The following is a 19,193-nucleotide window of genomic DNA, read 5'->3' on the forward strand; positions in this document are numbered from 1 at the left end:
CCATGAAGATTCCCTTCCTCTTCTCTCACCGTAATGCCCAGCCTCGCTTCTGGGGATTTCTTTTGCTCATTTGATTTCCTCCTTCCTCTGCAGCATCAAAGGACTAACTTTACCTAGATACAATATTCGGGGCAGGGGGAAAGGGGCTAAAGCAGTTTTGTTCCTTCTGATTGTTAACTCTGGTTTGTCAACAAGACAATCTGCAAATGTAGGTCAGTAAAAAATCTGTGCTAGCAAGAACCACTGGAATGTCAAAAAGGGTCAACTTCCTTACACTGACCTTGAAATTTCAAATAACAGATTCTAGATGATTGCAATCACTTGAGACATTGATGATAGTCCTGATAACACCTTGTACTTCCTCCTGGAAAAGGAAGTGTTTTTTGTGTGTGGGAGCTATAAATCTTACATTTCTTAGACTGTTCTGGAAAGTGTTCTGTGGCCAGGATGTAAAGGGAAAAGCACGGATTACTCTGTGGATTCCTCCGTAACAGATAAATCCTGTATGTTTCATGTGAATATGGGGAATAGTTCTGACGACATGGAGTTCTCCAATTTTGTGCTTCTGCAGTACATTAGAGTAGTTTGCACGTAGTGGTATTTACACACGTAGACTGTAAATACAATTTGAAAAGCATTAGTTTTATGTATTGAGCATTTGCAGTATAAGTATTGCATGACATTTTAAAATTCTGCCTCAACATCATCATCATTAGAACTGATCATAAAGCTAAGGAGAAAATGAGTCATTTGACGAAAATCAGCTTATTTTTATTTAAGAAAAAAGAAACATAAGAACCACAATTCTCTCTAACTTACAGAGGCAGAACTAATTTACCTCCCTTTAATAACATTCCACATATTTTGTTTAATTACTTTGAGAAAAGAGTAGATGTTCAAACATCTGTTTTCTACACTATTAGCAATTTTTTACTTGAGGCCATTTATTTAACACGATGCATGAAATAAACACTATAAAATATTAAGATGCAAATAAAGCTATCGAGACTTCAGACTGAAAAAAAAGCAGATAAATGTTCACAGAGTAACTAATTTCGTTTTTTCACTATAGCAAATCATAATAGGACTGTAAACGCTCAGCAGACACTTTTAGATCTCAGTAAAATAATTTTAAAGTCTTTCATACTTCTTTAAAAAAAAAAAAGAACTGTATCTTCTTGCTTGTTCCCTAGTATATATCCATTTTTAAGAATAGCATAATGAAATGCTGAAGATGTTGATTCAGTAGCTTATTTTAAGCTGTCTTCTACCAACATTTGTTTAACTTTGAGGAATTTACAATACTAAAATCTGATGTAAGATTGGGATAGGGAAGCAAGGGAAGTAAGAGAAGTCACAGGAGAGTTTATGGACCAATTGAAGAGAAAAAGAGATAAACTCTTCAAGTTAACCATTTCTTTTTTTTTTTTTTTTTCCCTTCCTCTTCTTCTTCCTCCAGTCAGTCACTTAAGTTGTTGCAGGACTAAGAGTTAAACTTTAAAAGGGAAAAAGGACTCAATAGGTATTTCTGGGTAATGAGACTTTTTTTTGTATGTATATATATATATATATATATATATAAAAGAATTAGAGAGTAAGAGTTCATGGGAAAAGGCAAAGGAGAGGACAAAACCGGTGGCAGTGAGAGCAAAAGGGCAGGTGGGATGCAAGGGTGTAGAGGTAAGAGGCAAAGTTACAGAAAATAAGCTTTTCTTTCTGAGTATCTATGTAATTACGTATTATCAAGTAGCACCTAAGGACAGAAAATTTACAATTGATTTTTTTAAAAGTCCTCTTTCAGATACTACCATGAATGGTGACACTTCAATTTTTCAATATTTGTCAGATGCAATTATTCCTATTACAGTTGAAACTGCAGTATATAAAGCTAACAATATATTGCAATGTGTGTCAGACTTCAACTGGAAATGTCTGACATTTTATTTAACCTTTACACTTGGTTGAACTGCACAACTCCTGCTGTTAGCAAGATCACATTCTGTATGAGTTTGTCACATCTGGAAATACTCTTGACATCTCTGTCCAATTTTTTAAATTTTATTTTAAAATAAATCCTCTAATAGAGACCTTTATTCTGTTTTTAAAAGTGAAAGAGAATAATTTAGGAGTTAATGAAAATTCAGAATGATTATCTAAAACCTGTTTTCACGCTTACCCTCATTCTTCCATGCAAAGAAAATTAACTTTTCAGTGCGTTCCTCCATCAACTTTTATAGTTCACGAATACCGCAACTTCCCCAAACACACTTTAAAATTTAGAAAAAGAATCAAATAATACTATTACCAAAGTGGAAAGAGAACACAAATGCTTGCTATATATCTTGAAGACAAGCAAAGGTCCAGCATGCTACAAAACATAGCTTCAGTTTCACGTCTGAAAAAAGGTGTCCAAAGTAATTTTAAGACATAAAAAGATGATACAGTTGATTCACATTAACAAAGATTTTTTTTTAAAACTTTTTTTTTTTTTTAAAGGCTTCTGGGTAAAGGATACTTTTAAATTGAAACTTGACAAGGAAGAACATTCTCCTGTGGATTATGCGCTGGATTTTTATTTTATTTTTAGAGAGACTGAGTTGTTCTTCAAGACTTTGTGGAGACAGCTCTGTAATAAAGTAGTATTTTTTTACTGGAGAGAATAACGACAAAATTTATTTTCATGACTTGAATGAAGTCCTGCAAATTGAAGTGTCTTCAGAAACAAAACAAAAAAGAGGTATGAAAGTTGCAAGCTTGCAGGATGGTAGCTACAGTTTTAACCTAGCTGAGTCAAATTATCTGCTGACATCAATCTATTAATTTCAATTGCGTCCTCCATCATTTTGTTTTACCATTTTATGTGGAAACATAATTGTTGATGAAAACCAATAGCTTAGCTCTATACATAAAATTCCCAAAAGCACCTGCATAAAACAAAACGAAAAGGGGCGGGGGGCAATATACTTGCCTTCTCCACTTCCTACCAGCACAGAACATTTCTCTTTGTCCAACCAACTGTGCCTCATTCTACTAACAAAGCAAGGAAGCATAAGTATGCTGTTTGCAGCATTTTTAACTCCTCAGAACACATCTATTATTGAGTGGTATCCACACAAGGTACTAACTAACTAAAAGCAAATATGCCAGCAAGGCATCCTTTCTCTATTGCAAGCCCAGTATGACATTCATAGTGAGAGGCTAGAGATAAACAGCAGAAATAAATTATGAATGCAGATACCTTTAAAAAGTCACAAAGTGGAGGAAGGAAGATATATGCTTTAAAAGACAATTTCTAGCAAAGATGAAATTTATCACTGTAAACACCTCCTGTGCAAGTCAAGAGACAGTAGAAACTACATTTAGTTAATGTAAGAGGTTTGTTTTCTTTTTACTTTAGTTTGGGAAATCACAGCGTGAAGAGAAAGAACATGATTTTTGTGTAAGAGAGACTCTTCTTGCATGAAGCTGAGTTCTTTACAGACTACCCTGTCATACAGAAAGTTATTCAAATGGCTTTTTGGCTTTTTTTGGATTAAGAAACCAAAAAAGTCTCCTCAATAAACAGTAGAATTCCTAATGTCTGGTTTCCCATGAATTCATGGCTCATACAGACTCCCTGCTTCCAGTGAGATGAGCATTCTGACTGAAGCGTTTTCCACAGCTAGAACATCCATAATATGTCCCTCCAGTGTGGATTCCTTCATGTCCAATAAAAGGTGAGTTTATGCTGAAACTTCTCCTCTGTGAGAACAATAAAGGTTATTCCCTTCATCTGAGAACTTCTGATACAATTCTAGGTACTCCCTATTTTTTGAAACCACTGCCCTGTAGTCAAATTGGACCAAAATTACCCAATAGATCCAAAGTTCATGGGGAAGAAAACAAACAAATGGATAGTCTGACACATATACTTGGGGTGGTGGCTAATGAAACAGAAAACAGAAAACGTTAACATTTATTGGCAGGTAACCGCCCCAGCACCAAGTTACCAAGCCCTGTTCTCTTTGCTACACAGTGCCTCTGGTCCTCGAAATGCTCACTTCCTTTCTGGACAGCAGGACTCACTGAACAGGAAAAACGGAGAGCCTTTCTACTTTCTTTAACTCACAGTTTGGCAGTTAAGGCTTTTTTCCACAGTGGAGAGAGAACTAGATTCGAATTTCCAAAGGCAAGAGATCCAGTGCTCCTCTCTCACATCCTAGGCAGCTGGTCTATGCATGTAGCTATTGTATAAAAGCAAGACCTGCTCTCATCCCCGTTTACTTTTCCTCTGCTCGTCACCATGAATTTTCTGAGGAAACTCAACCTGTTAGCACAGACCAAACATACTCCACAAATGCCTCCTTGGTTGAGACCCTCAGCAGACTCAGAAAAACTCTTCATTTCCAAATATTAGTCAGGATTTAACTAACTGCTGCTCAACCTCAGCTTTCAGCAGGCTACAGTACTTTGGGGCATAATCAGAAGCAAAATTTCTTGCACCTGGGAACTTTGTATTAAACTAGGTTTGTCACTAGACAGCATCTAGTCTAGTCTTTTCATGATCACATTTCAAAATAGGATGGAATGCAACACTGTGCAGAGTAAGGTCCGAAACGTCACAGCTGATCTCCCCTGAACATACAATACTCCACTATTCAATTCTAGCAACATTCTTTTAGTGTTGCTTTGCGTGTGCAATTTCCTCATCTTTTAAAAAAAAAAACAAAACAAAAAATAAAAGAAATTTTTCATTTGACCTCAAACACCCACATCAATTATCACCAGAGTTGAAATCTCTAGATCTGTCACATACTACTCCTGTTGCTTATTCTACTCTGTCACCCACCAGAAATAGATTGTTATTCTGCATGGACCAGCTTAGAAGAAGCTGCATATATTTTGTCAGTGAGTTTCAGATACGTAAGATGGTAGCAGAAAGCTCCTGAGATCTCTTCATGGCTCTCTCTTCAACTTCACTGCCCAATCCTACTTTGGCCCAGAGCAGATGGAAGTAAGCGTTATAAAAATATACATATATATTTGATTCACCTGTGAAAGCCAGGCTTAGGGTCCAACTGCGCACATTTGGCTGCTCTATCAAGATGACACATGCACAATCCTTTCCCTCATTCTTTGCTTTCTGAAGACATGAGGTATGATCACAGTAGGTGAAAAGGGCTGAAACACTCACACTGCTCAATGAGGTAGGTGCAAGTGCAGGCTGATCAGGAAAAAGTTGTGATAAGCTCAAGTACATTCAGCAAAAACAGTCCTCCGACGGGCTGGCAAGAACGTGGAAAAATTCTTTACTGAACACATCTAAACTTTGCAAGTTTAAAAAGCCTTGTAACACGGTAATATCTGAGGCATATTTTCAAGAAGCTGAAGAAAAAACGCATCCTCAAAAACATTGTATTTGTTTGCTTTTAAAGTCAGTGGATAAAAAATCACTGCATTATTTTAGGATGAAAAAAAAAAAATGCATATTTCAAACCTCAGTCTTCCGAAGGCAATAAAACATTCTGAATGAAACTTTCAAAGAAACTCATTATGAGTCAGTCACCTAGCATTTCAGATGAAAGCATAAGTAGTTTGATATATCTATAAATAACTGAAGACAAGGAAAAATGAGGCAATCTCAGTAAGTTGAAGAATATTGAGACTATCTGGAGAACACTGAATTTCATGGACTGGAGAGTACGCCTCCAGTACGATTATCCTGTGGGATTTCTCATATAGGGAGAGAGAAGGGGACAGAGAAGACAAAAATAAACAGAGCACTTTCTATTTCTTCACGAGGACTTATCATCAAGGCACATTATCTCATGACAACATCACCAGAAGGAAATATATCTTTAAAATTACCAAAATGATTCATCTTAATCCACTGCTAAGAAGGGATCAGCCATTAGAACTCATTGTTATCCTTATGCAAAACATAGCTTTGAATACATAGAAAAAGAAGAGCCAGGGAGAAAATATTGGGAGAGAAATCACAACTCAATAATATCCATAATAATGGAGCATTTTAAATTGTACAATAATTGTCTATATTAGTGACAGGAGAGGATTGTTTCTTACACAGAGTTCATACTAGCCTTCCCATTATGACAGTTTTTACTTTTCTTTCAACATGAGCTACAACAGTATCTATTAAAATTGGACCTAGTGTTTCAAGAGTTTCCACTCATTAGAAAGAAACTAGGTACAAAGAAAAATTATAAAGTTCCCCTAGAACTTACAGAAATGATGGTGAATGCTCAGGGGCAGAGGGGGGGATTTTTTCAAATCATTGCCCTTTCCCCAGAAAAGCAGATGCCTCAGTTAAAATAAGAATGGTCTATCCATAAAACAAAAACAAACGCTTTCATAACACAGAGGCCTCATCAAACATCATTCATGCCTTTTTAGAACTTTCACTCATCCTGTATCCAGAAAAAGCAAGCCAACTGGCCTTTCATATAAGGAAAGGTATTAAAAGAGCTTTTGCACCTCAAAAATCTCAAAAAATGTTGATAAGACAAAAGATTCAATCACAATCATCGTTTCTGTTTTTAAAGTTTTTAAAACCAATTCACAAGCAGTATGAAAGCAGAATTTTCAACCTAAAGTAGCAGATGGTATGCAAAGATGGATCATTAATTAAATTACCATTTTTGTATACTGATATTTAATATTACCTCTCTTCCTAGTCTGACCAAAGTTACTCAGACTTGAGATCAAGACATCAAATCTCATTTACAAAACCGCTCCATACTGACTGACTCAATATAGACTTGGACTAAAAGCATAATACGCAAGTGCCGCTTGCTTAAAATAAGGAAAAAAATTATTAATTTTCCGTAAGTGATATGAGCAATAAGCTTTGAAAAACATGACAATGATCCTTAATGGAAATACAAAAATATGCAGAAATTCATAAACAACAATCCAAATCAAAGTACCCAAAGCACATGTTATTTCATTATCTACGGTAACAAAAGCAAAGCACTCATACCTGCACCTGGAATGATTGCCAACTTTGTTTCAACTAGGCCCATTTTAGCAGACGAGGCTGAAAACCAAAATTTAAATATGAGCTCTTACCATGATCTGTATGAAATAACTTGCAGAAATATGTAACAGCAGGCCCACAAGAGTGTTAATTTATTACATTTGCTTCATAAAGTACAATTACTTTAAAAGTATTTGCTTACGAATCTATAAATAGACTCAAATTATCTGCCTTTATTAAAAGGCCCAACTAGTCCTACCAAGGCAAGTTCTATACTTTATAAATTTTCACATAGGATGATAGGTGATGCAAGTAAGCTTAGATCGAAGTAGAGCAAACAGACTTATTTGTAGAACGTAAAGTACTAAAAGGAAAAAAAGTTATTATTTAACAACTTAAAATCGGGGGGGGGGGGGGGGGGGGGGAGGGGGCGGTGTCTGTTTCTGATGATTATGAATTCTTTAGCTGACTGAATACTCCCTCAGGGTCAAACAGCTTTATATACTATGAGTTACTGGCAACTGTTCAGGACCAAGTTTCCATTTACTTTCCAACAAATGGCTTTACAGTTCTGACAGCTGGATAGGTCAAGGTTCTTCTTTTCATGTGTTGTTGTCACTTTTATAACAGCTTAATTGCCTGTTTAATAATAAACTCACAAACAAGTTTTGCTTGTCCCCCGCAACCTGTTTGCATAAAAACAAATAGTCCATCTAGAACTCTCCAAATGAGGAGAATATTTTAATAATTAAGTAAAATATCAAAGTATCTACCTAACCCTTCTGGGAATATTGCTAGTGATAAAGTGAAGATCTTAAGAACGAAATAAAACACACAACAAAAATATTCCAGCTATCAGTGATAAGTTGCATGAAATTAAACATCAGCAATTACTTCAGTCAAGTTTCTGCTAAATCTCTCAGAAATAATTGGTCATAAACAACTTCAGAATACAAAATCAGTTTTATAAGACTGTTGCCAAGACAAAGATTAGTCAAGCATCCTGCAACACTAAACATCCTTTGTTCAATTAATAGGATCCAGACTTACCTGCCACTCTTATGTCACAGGCTAAAGCAAGTTCTAGGCCACCACCTAACGCAGTCCCATCTATTGCGGCAATAGTAGGTACTGGAAGATTAGCTGAAAAAGAAAGTACCAATTAACACCTGCCTCACAAAGACCATGTCTGGAACATTATTTTTTATTACACTTCATTCAAATTGCACTCAGACTAGAGAAAAAAGTTTTATGAAACAACACAGATCTTAAAACTCATTGTTTAGCATCGCTTTGGCAAGAAGTTGACTCCCTCCTCCGATCACTCTGAGGTCAAACTGCATTGCAAGTCTTTTTCTTCAACTTCTGCTAAGTTTTGACAAAAAATTGACTGAGATACTCCAAAAGCACACGTTGCAGATGTTTCCAAAGAATAAAATACAAATATTTGAAGAGCCACATACACAAACTTGGCAGCCCCCAGCTGAAAAACAGACATTCTCTCATAATTATTAGCAACTGTGATGATGGCATAGCTGAAAGCTCTGAGTGCTAATATTCCCAGATGTCCTGTGGGCACCACTATGGTCCCTTTCTGCTATTAAGCAGCAGCTAATAAGTAGCTGACTAGAGTGTGGGAAAGTCTTCAATCATTGAAAAAACAAAACTAACAAAAAAAAAACCATGTTGCACATGTACATGACAGGTAGTATGGTCTCCAGAGGCCTGTGTGACCATGACAATGTATTTTTAACTTATCATCAGTGTTCTGACACAAGGAATTCTAGTATTAAGCATTCAACTATAAGTAGTTGAATGATGAAAAATGTGTTTTTCCCCACAAAAAATAAATGCATGTTTACAGCTTTAACTATATTTAATATTACATTTACTACAAGTTATTGCTAATTTTAAACTATGCTGAAAAAAATGCACAAGTAGTATATTTTTGCTACTAAAATTTCAAAGACAGTCAAAAGCAATGAACTGTTGAAATTCATTAGCTGAACACTTGGGTATACAGCTTGTTGAAATGTTAAACCAGCTCTTGACAGCAATAGTTTTTTCTGCAGATGTTAAGAAAATATTTTCTTCGCTTTAATGTTTCAGCTACTTGAATTCAATGACCAGCTCATTCAGTCTTAGTTGGAAGTTGAAAAAGAAGAAAAATCTGCTGCCAAAACATAAACGAAAATGAGGTGAGAGAGAATAAGATCACCCTTTTTAAAATCTAGAAGGATAATGTGACCAGAAATGATCAATTTAAAATATTAAATATAAATAGTATTTCCTTTTTCAGTGAACTAGCTAGTTCTAAGTTTAGAATTTGTTCCACTAAGCTTACTTTTTTCTTGTCTGACATACATGTCAGATAAGTTAATTTGTGAACGATATCAATTAAACGTTAATATACATCAGCATAAATTTGTATATGAACAAGTGGTCCCCTAGTGGTTAACAAAACAAAGTATCAAACTGAGTAAAAGGCTACTTTTAGTTGCAAATCAACATCCTTTTATGATTAACAGCTAATGAGAATCAAATTTTCTTTAAAATAAAGAAAGAACAAAAAGTTATAAGTGCTATTCAAAATTAAAATAGCTGCTATAAATCAAGGTCTCTTGTTTGGTGGTTTAGAACTGGTGATCTGAATCAAACTCCAGTGCCAAAAAAGACTATTGATTACTGCCTGCAACAACATCAAGTACTTGCAGGCACTTAAAAGTCTCCAAGATATCCATTACATTTGGCATCTACCACAGAAGACACAAGAAGCAGAGGAACATAAGTAAAAATCTGCTTTTTTGCAACGTACTTTTCCTTAGGCAACTCTCATTTCCAGCAGGGCCAGACTGCTCACCAAAAACCCTGTCACCCTCAACAACGTGCAATACAATCTAGCATCCAAAGTTCAGAGCTGATACAGTGCTTTCTTAAAGCAAATTTCCTCTGTTATTGGTAACTGAAAAATCATTTGCCTGAACGTGAATAATCATCATTAACTGCAGTTTCCAGGGATTTCTGGCTACATGCATTTTTCCATTCTTGAGACATTAGCAAATAGTATCCTGAGTACTATTTATCCAATTTTTGCAGGACTTTGAGGCATACTACTTTCTCTGTGATGAATAACTTCCAGTTTTAGCTATGGCATAATCCAAGCACACTATTTTAACAAACAGAAGTGAAACTCATGATAGAACAGTGTTATAAAACAGCTTGGTTTCAAGAATTACAGTCACAATTTCTAATAAAAAAGAAATACTAAAATTCTTAATTCACAGGAAGAAAAAGCAGTTTGGTCATCTTCACCATATGTTAGCTTCATCACTTCTCAAGGATATTAATTTATAGGGTCACCTGACATGCGGAAGCTGACAATGAGCGACCCTTTAAAGTATTATACAAATTCTTTACAACAGCTCTGTCCTAACAGCACATACACATCAAAAGAACTAAAGAAATAAACCCATTTAACATCTTTTTGTCAAACAAAAACAAACAATATGAAAATAAATTAGCAGTTGCTCTGGATTAAAACATGAGTTTAAGTCATTAAAACTTAATACCAAGGGTAAAGCTTCTTGAAGTTTTCACATTTTGTACCACCAAAGGCACTTTTTAATAAAAAATATGAAGACAAACATGAATAAGAGCTGAAACTGGTCAGCTTGCAACAAACCCAGATGAGATACTGGGGTAAGGGGGGAGTGCAGCAGAAGGCCCTGCAGACTTAACTGAGTAGCATGGCTCAAATTTTAAGAATGCTAGATTGAGTAAACAGACAGGCCAGTCTCCATAATAATTTTACTTGGCAGGACTCATTTGCTACAAACAACAGGCAAAACCAAGCTGCCTTGTCCAGTAGCTCAATAGTTTTATTCTAAAGCATTCCACAATTTTGTCATGCTGTAGCTAATGGATATAAATTTAAGATAAGATTTTGTATAACTGACCATTAGAGTTGGATTCAAAATGTGATACAGGTTTATCATCGTAAAATCCTAAGCTGCGTGGAGTCCACAAAAGGAATTAGAAATATATATAAAGGATGGACAAAATAATTTAAGAAAATTAGAGCGTGCAACGCACAGATGACTGTGTATATACGCAGATTAATGTTGCTGGAGGTAGTTAAAGAGACCTGTGATATTCCTTGCTTCCTTGCTATACGTACGATACAGAGGCCTACACAGCCACCATTGAAGAATGGAATGGTCCCGCAGACCTAGAACTTGTAGTTCTGGAAGTAAGGGTCCCAATTGTTACTGCAGTAACCTCCCCATGAATCAATAAAGCAGCCATGCAATCCCGTTCAACCACCAACACCACCCAAGATGTAAATGTTCCTTTACACATAATTAGCAACTATCTTCGAAGCAGTCTGCTACAGATTAAGACGAGTAATTCCAGTTCTAATAATCACAGCAGTCAGAATTTGGTATTCAGTAAAATTAAAATGGAGCCCCACTTAAAAAGTGTTCCTTTTAAAACATTTGATATGAAATGCCAAAAACGAAGGTCACGTTCACATCACTCCCCTAGTTATTCCCCCTTTAGCACCTGGACAGCACTGAAGGAGTTCTTACTGCCAATCTCCATTCTCACTTTGGTGATCTTTGGCAATCAATCCTCAGAAAGATCAGTTATTCAGAAGCAAAGCAGTACAGGTCACTGCTTCTGGCCTCTACTGATCCAGACATAAGATTCATAAGCCTAACTTGCGTTTTCTGTAATTATGAATAGACAGCTAGTGGTCTAAGAAGAAAAATTCTTGTTTCCCAGTACTGACTTTAAGGAAGTAGTGATGGTACTCCTCTCAAACTGGGAGAGTTTCCAACTAAGCTACAAGTAGCAACAGAATTAGAATTTATATGACAGCACCGTTGAGTTCTGACAGAATAGAGCAAAAATCAGAATGGAGAAATACACTTCTCCAAACTACTTATTCCACAGCTGCGTTTCTGATTATTTGACAAATAACGTTTGTTTAGTGCCTAACTCACTAGGACAAGCAACTTCAAGTGTCATTTCTAGCAGCTTATTCTTCCTCTTGAATAATGGATCCCATAAAACATAAAGAAGCAAAGATGAACTGTAATATCCTGCATACTCCGAGTATTATGTAGTATAGCAGAGGAAAGTGTGCTATAAATTGAGGGATATATAAAAAGCTCTGCAATGAAGAAAGCGTGGCAAATATTTGTATACTCCTGCCTGCAGCACAAATCCTACCTTACTGAAAAGAAACTTTCCTCTCTAATTTATTTCTCAGTACATTCATTTAAAAGCAATAATGATAATGGAGAAGAATGGATTCTAAATAAGGATATAAATGGTCACCTACCCAGAAACGACTAAACACAGCTAAACATCTGTTTGCACATTGCATAATTGATGGGCCAGCCATTAGGAAAGCAAGAAAGAAGAAACAGAAGTCACAACATACAGTGAAATGTCAAAAAAAGAATTATCAAACTTTGGCTTTACCATTTTGTTATTAAAAGACAACATACAAGTTATTTATCTTCAGCAAAGGCTTTTTGTATCATCTGAAGATCTCCTAACAATAGCTTAAAAATCACATAATACTTCAAGTCCTATCCCGGTCTGCGGGTCAATTCCTCCACCAACAACGTAGAAAGGTATAAGATCTCTTGCTATATAGCATTCTCTTACTAATTCAGACGTTGCAAGTTTTCTGGCTGCAAATTAGAAAATAATGTTCCAAAGGCCACTGACTTAAACACGAATTCTGAATCAGCATTAGTGATTACTTAAAACTATATGCTTGCATGACATAATTACTACAAAAGGATATTTATCTGGTTTTAAAATAATTTAGTTTATATCTAAATATTCATGTTCTATAACTCAGTATCACCCTAAATAGACTCCTCTTCCACCCGAGATCTTTACCCTCGGGAGCAATGTCACAAGAAGAGATTATCTCTAATTCAGAATCTTCCCCTCAAAAAATGAAAGTGTACACAACTACGCATTCTGAGTGGCAGGCAGAGGTAGTCTTCAAGCAGTTATGACAACTTGAATATTCTTTACTTGAGGAAAATTTTAATCACAAAAGTGCACTTTCATGTAAGTTAACTTATCTCACAGGAAGCCAGAAAAAGAGTTTTGAAGTGCTGTAACACACACAGAATGCTAAATCTTGATTTCACCTTTTGAGGCATCTTCATAAAGAACTACAGTAAGTCACTAAGATAGAATACAAACTAAACTTTGCACTTGAAAAGGAATGTCAGTTGTGTTTGAAGCATTTATTTTGCCCTGCAAAATCCGATTTAAACAGTCAGTCAGTCACTACAATAAAGTTCACCTGCATTTTCAGCTATAAGTACTGCCTTCAAAAAAAGGCCTTTCCATAGGTAGAAAATTAACAGAAACCAACTACTTCAACAAACGCTTTCATCCATTTGGCAGGATGATCATAATACAGTGAAGTCCACTGAAAGAAAAAGCGGGGGGGGGGGGGGGGGGGGGGGGGGAAGACGAAGCATGTAGGAACATGAGACTGGCTAAAAGAGACTGGAATAGCTGTCAAACTTCCCTGTCTGAACTTGAAGTCAAAGACGACCGGTCAAACCATTTTTGTGCAAGGCAGGTATGAACTGCTTCTACTGTGGGAAATGCAAAAAGCAAAAATAAGGAAAAAATGCTTACTTCAAGTAATTGATAGATTTACCTTTATTCAAAAAAGAAAATAGACAGAAATATCTCCTTGTCCAAAAGTATGACCACACTTTTCAGTTTGAAAGATCCACACATGCATTTAGATACAGAAAATTATTTTCCATACATTTGCCAGTCACAGCTGTGAAAGGCTTTTAGCTACCCTCTAATTTCTGAGTTTTGGATAAGAAGCTTAGTAAACTGCTACAGTTGCCAGATTTATTTGAACATCACTATCTTTGCTTTCATACTTTCAAACTTCAGATAAATAACTTGTAGCAGGAAAAAGTCACATAGAAGTTTTATTTTTTAATACTTGTAAGACATTTTGCCCCCTTTTTTTAATGAAAATGGTTACTGCCGATTGTTTACAGTTCATTACTAGGCAAATGATATTATTAAATTTTATCTCCTCTTTATTAAAAGCTACCAGTGATGGCAGTAGGCAGAAAGATTCTGAAAGCATCTCTCTGAATCCCATTAATTTCCCAGTTTTCTTCACTGATTCACTAACCCTTATAAACGGCCTGTAAAAATATTTTCGAATTGACACAGAAGACTTTGTATAGGAACATCATGTACTTAATTAGAATATTCTCTCTTCAGTTCTTTTTCATTGACAAGTAACGGGGAACAGCACGTTCTATGTTATTGTTAATAGCAGCGACAGCTACGAAAGTACTGGGACTGAGAGCTGCTTTAAGAAAACTCTTTAGCTACTGTCCTCCACAGCCAACTTCTCCTGTGATTTTCTTGCATCTTTTTGTACTGTATAAAATAGTTTGGATATTTCATTCGTCTCCAGTAATATGCTGCAGTTTGATATATAGACTCTTCAGTTGTCTTCGTACTTAATAACGTTCCCTTTCGTAGCGTTACTTTGTCCTCAGTAAAACAATACCGAAGTAAGCCTTTGAGGACAGAATCTACGTTACATGCAATTTTCTTTTTTTGTATAGTGTACACAGAAAATAAAATTCAAATAGCAGCACACCTATAACCTCAAATAGTTAAGGGAGCCCAATGGGGCAAGACTTTCATTCATCTATTTACTGGCTACTTGTTTCATTTACAGTATGACGATAACATCCTCCCGTAACAGTATAAGCAGCCCATTCGACATAATATAAAGAAAATCCCAAAACGTGTGATCATTTTAGCTGAACATGTCTAGAAATTTTTCCCCTGTATCTGTTTTCATCAATATTTCATACATATATGAATATTTCATTTTCATTTATTAGTTACTTTCTACACTCTTAAATGAAAGATGGAATTAAATTTCAACTGCTCTAATGCTAAAATATTTTTAGTTCTATATTAGCTTCATGTATTAAGTAACATTTTCAATCAGTTCCTTCATTGAGCATTACACAGGAAACAAATTTTTAAAAACTTAAAAAAACAAAACAAACAAACTCTTTTACAGTAAGCTTGAAAGAAAACAAACCAAACAAAAACTCTAGCTCTGTAACATCAAAGCAGTTCTGGCCACCATGACATCCAGCACATATCTAGGCAAAAATCCATGTTCATCGTATGACTGCAGAATAGCATGGTTAAGTCTAAGCCTAAGCAACTAGCTTAGCATTTCTTGGATAGCACAGAGCAGCATAACACTTTCTGTACCATGCCAGGTGCTGCTGCCCTTTGAATATCAATTGGTTCTAGGCACACGGCCAGAGACTGAGGCGGGCAAGGCAAAAGAGCTAACGAATTATTCTCTCTCATTCAGGGATAGAAACATTCAAATTCAAACCTGAACAGGGTGAGGAAGGGGAAGAGTTTCCCAACACATCAAACATAAGGGAGGGGACAGAAGCAGTGGACAGCAGGTCATACTGGAGGTATGTTTTAACAGTCAGTGTGCAAGTTAGCTATGATGATCCCAATTTGACCATGCAGAACCCCTCTTTTTGTCATTTTCCTCCCACAAAGAAAACTAAGAGCTATGTCCAGAGCACAGTCCCTTTTCCTCATAGAACAGCATTTGAAATTACTATCAGAGGGAAACTAAACTACAGCTAAGATTGTTAATTTATGTCAAGACTGAATAGCAGCAAGATGAAGGAAAAGGATCTGCTGTGCAAAGCCACCTCCTTCCCTAATCCTTTAGATCTACAAGAAGGAAGATCAGCTGATCCTAATATTCATATCCTCTGTTTCTGTATCATTTTTACAATAATTTTTATAAAGTTATTATTATGGAAAGAAAAAAGTAGATGAACAATCTGGGAAGCAATACTGTCATATAAATGGCTAATAAACATCTTGGTAGAGAAGTTCAATGTTGCATTCATTGCCATCATAATGGCAGAAAGTTTAGAACAGTGTTTTTTAATTAAAACCAATCCAATGCAATTTGACAAAGCACATAATTTCAGCTCTGCAGGGACAGCACTGTCTATTTAGGAAACAGACAATACTTACTCAGAGGGTATCTTAAATTAATTCAATGTTAAGAGAAGCAGTAAATCAAAGCTGCTGCTGGAAAACAACCAAGGGCTCAGCAATGCATTTCAGAATCCTAGTAGTCTCAGACTATAGTAGCCATGCTGTAGCATAGCACTTCAGCTGAACAGGCAACAACATATCATAGCAGGAGAAACATTGTGCCAAAATCACCCTTTCACAGCCTCAGCAACACAGGGAGACCGAGAATGAAGGTGCTAAGTATGGCAACATCAGCTATAAATTTGTCATTTTTCATATTTGATTTCTACCTGTGATAGTTCATTCAGCCTCCCAGTGAATGCTTTTATAAGTTATGGCTTACACCTGCACTTCCCCAAGAGGGAAATCCACAGTTCTTCTCACTGGATTACTGAACTACAGTTCCATCTTTGCTGACCAGATTTACTTTCAGCAAATCCAGATGGATTTGGTCAGTGTTACATACGCAGCTGTCTGCTGAAGCACTAATCAGAAGATAAATATTTGTCCAAAACACAATATGATCCATACAATATGACATTTGCATGATTTATCTATAACAATGAAACCAAAGATATAAAGTTGAAAATAAAATTGTCTAAGTGTCCGTTTTCTTACCTAGCCCTAGAACGTCATTCTTCATTTTGGTAGGGTCTCTGTCATTCAAGAAACTCACCAAACACTTGGTCTGGGCAAGACAATCTACTTTTTAGTTTGTCCAATTGCCAAATATTCATTCCAAGTTTAAGGGTACCTTCCTTAAGTGTCAGGCAATTGTATACCCATTTCAAACGACGGTTGTTTCAGAAGTTGTCACCGTAAACTTCCTTGAAGTTTTGAGTATCTTCCTAAACCTGATCAAAATGGTTTACGTCTGTGCTACAGGCAGCGGAAAGCAGTTGGCATAAAGTGAACTTCTTCTATCCTTCATTTAACAATTGACCACTGAATTCTAAAATTCTCACTCACTTCAATAACCAGCAGCAAAGTAAATAGCAAATTCACTAAGGTTTGAAATTAATACTGCTAATTCCCACACTCTTCCTGAAGCTCCAAAATAAACAAATACTCTATCAGGACAAAATATTTACACTCTATTTTAGTCTCTTAATATGATTTATCATGTGAAAATCATGTTTATTAAAGGAAGAAACCATGTAAAATCTCTTGGTGCAGAAAGAAAAGAGATATATCAAGCTGTAAATCTGTTCACTAGAAACATCTGCATGTCTGCGTGAGGTGAAATTTCACAGCACAACAGCTATTACAGAACAAATTTAAGGTGAGCATGTATTGCATTAGATATATAAATATATGATTGCATAAGAAATTACAAAATGTATTTTATTGCATTTTGTCCAGAAACAAATTTGGATCTCTTCTCCCTTCCTTATAAAAGCATCTTAAGTACCTCATGGAAATTTATGGACCATTCCTCACCAGTTCTCCAGACTTTTCCAACATACACGTTTTTATGCAATATCAAATCATATTCTTAAAAACTCTAAAGGACTACTCAAAGTAGTACATAATCCTCAAAATAAAGGCAATAGTCATCAGCATATCCTTTGAAGAGCAGAAGAAAGTAAAATTTAGAAGTTGGTAAACTTGCACATATAAAATACTTATCATAGCAAAGATTAAGTATTCTATATTTTAAGAATCACATCTCACATTCAGTTTACTACGCAAGGGAACATTCTTTCACCATATGTAACCTGTATGGTTTTGGCATACATTCATCAGAGAATAAAATAGATTTATGCTGGAGAAGACAGTCAGTGGTGCTCCACAGAAGCCCCTAAAACTCAAATACTAAAATAAGGCACTGAATTGGACCTCAACAATCTTTCTTATGGTAAAGCCTTGAAAGTAGGAAAGAAAGTGTGGTGGCAATTAGCAGACAAGAAGTCAAGTCAAAATCGTATAATTCTGATCCCTCTCTTGGAACCTCTAGGACCAAGTTTTGACAGCTTGCTTTCACAAAACATGTAGCATACTGTTTGGTACAACCTAAGAATTTCTAAGAATGCAGGACCTTTAATACTCAGAAAAGGAACTTTTTAGCAAATAGATTATTTTCTTGAAGGATGAGCAAGGGCACTCTCTTATGTAAATCAAAAGTTTGTTTACCACAGAGAGGAGCCAGAATGACAGAAGAGTGCTAAAAACTGCTACGGAGAAGGGGGGAAAAAAATACTTTATATAGATCTATAGCTATTTTGAATATAAAGAAAAGCTCACCCCAGTAAAAAAAGTCATCACTGTTAAGGAAACAAAACGCAAGTAACTGAAAGCAAGGTGCTTTTATTCAGGGGAGGCACATCCAAGTTTGAAAGCTGGTTATGTTAAAAATAATCATACTTGTGAAGGCTATGTCTAAACAAAATTACTAAGTATTATCTTTTTTTAAGGTCATATCACAACTTATGCTTGTAAACTAATCAGATGTCATAAGTGAAGCAATATAAGGTTTGAGTGGAACATGTCCAATAAAAAAACAAGTTATTTCCACTGAGCAAATGTTAGTATTTTAGTAAAAAGTTCTCCTTTCTTAGCTCAGTTCATCTCTAGGTTTCATTAGGCTACTAGAAAGGTCTTTTGCCTCCAAATGAGATACAAAACCAAGCTTACCCATGCTTCAGCTGGGATTTTCAAAAGTACCTGATAAAGTCATTCTCTCAAATCTTCAGTGGGATTTAAGTAATTATGCCTCTTACGTTCCTTGGAAGAGCTCTGGCAACCAGTAGTGTTTCTTACATATTACAGGTTCAGGTCAAACCTCACCTTTAACAATTACTAAGATCTGCCTAGGCCAAATTCTTTCTGTAGTTTCACTTCTTCCTTGTGTTAAACAAGTCGTTTTCCTGGTGAAGAGCGGTTACTGCATTCGGCCCCTTCTGTAGCCTCACTTTGCTTTGCAGCAGAAAACATACGATGGTAATAACACAGCCCAGACCTCACAGTTACTATAAAGAGACAAAAGAGCATGGATTTAATCGGGAGCTACACCATATAATATATGCTGAAGATCTGACCCACAATGATGGCACTTTTCCCCAAGAGGTCAAAAAATGGGGCTTCTGGGAGTCAG

The 19,193-nt window shown here is 35.9% G+C and overlaps 1 protein-coding gene across 3 annotated transcripts in view; it reads right to left on the reverse strand.

Moving 5' to 3' along the window:
- LOC104150309 (methylglutaconyl-CoA hydratase, mitochondrial) overlaps positions 1-19,193 on the reverse strand; it is a 113,031-nt gene that overhangs the window by 55,516 nt on the left and 38,322 nt on the right. For 2 of the 3 annotated variants that reach the window (XM_068927302.1, XM_068927303.1), the window contains 2 exons: positions 8,027-8,119; positions 6,980-7,036 (listed from right to left, as the gene is read on the reverse strand). In XM_068927302.1, the coding sequence (XP_068783403.1) occupies positions 6,980-7,036; positions 8,027-8,119 (150 nt within the window). Of the gene's footprint in view, positions 1-409; positions 719-2,515; positions 2,627-6,979; positions 7,037-8,026; positions 8,120-19,193 lie in introns of all 3 variants that reach the window. The other variant, XR_011137732.1, reaches the window with a different exon arrangement.

The sequence above is a fragment of the Struthio camelus genome, chromosome Z (genome assembly GCF_040807025.1).
Source record: "Struthio camelus isolate bStrCam1 chromosome Z, bStrCam1.hap1, whole genome shotgun sequence".
NCBI lineage: Eukaryota > Metazoa > Chordata > Aves > Struthioniformes > Struthionidae > Struthio > Struthio camelus.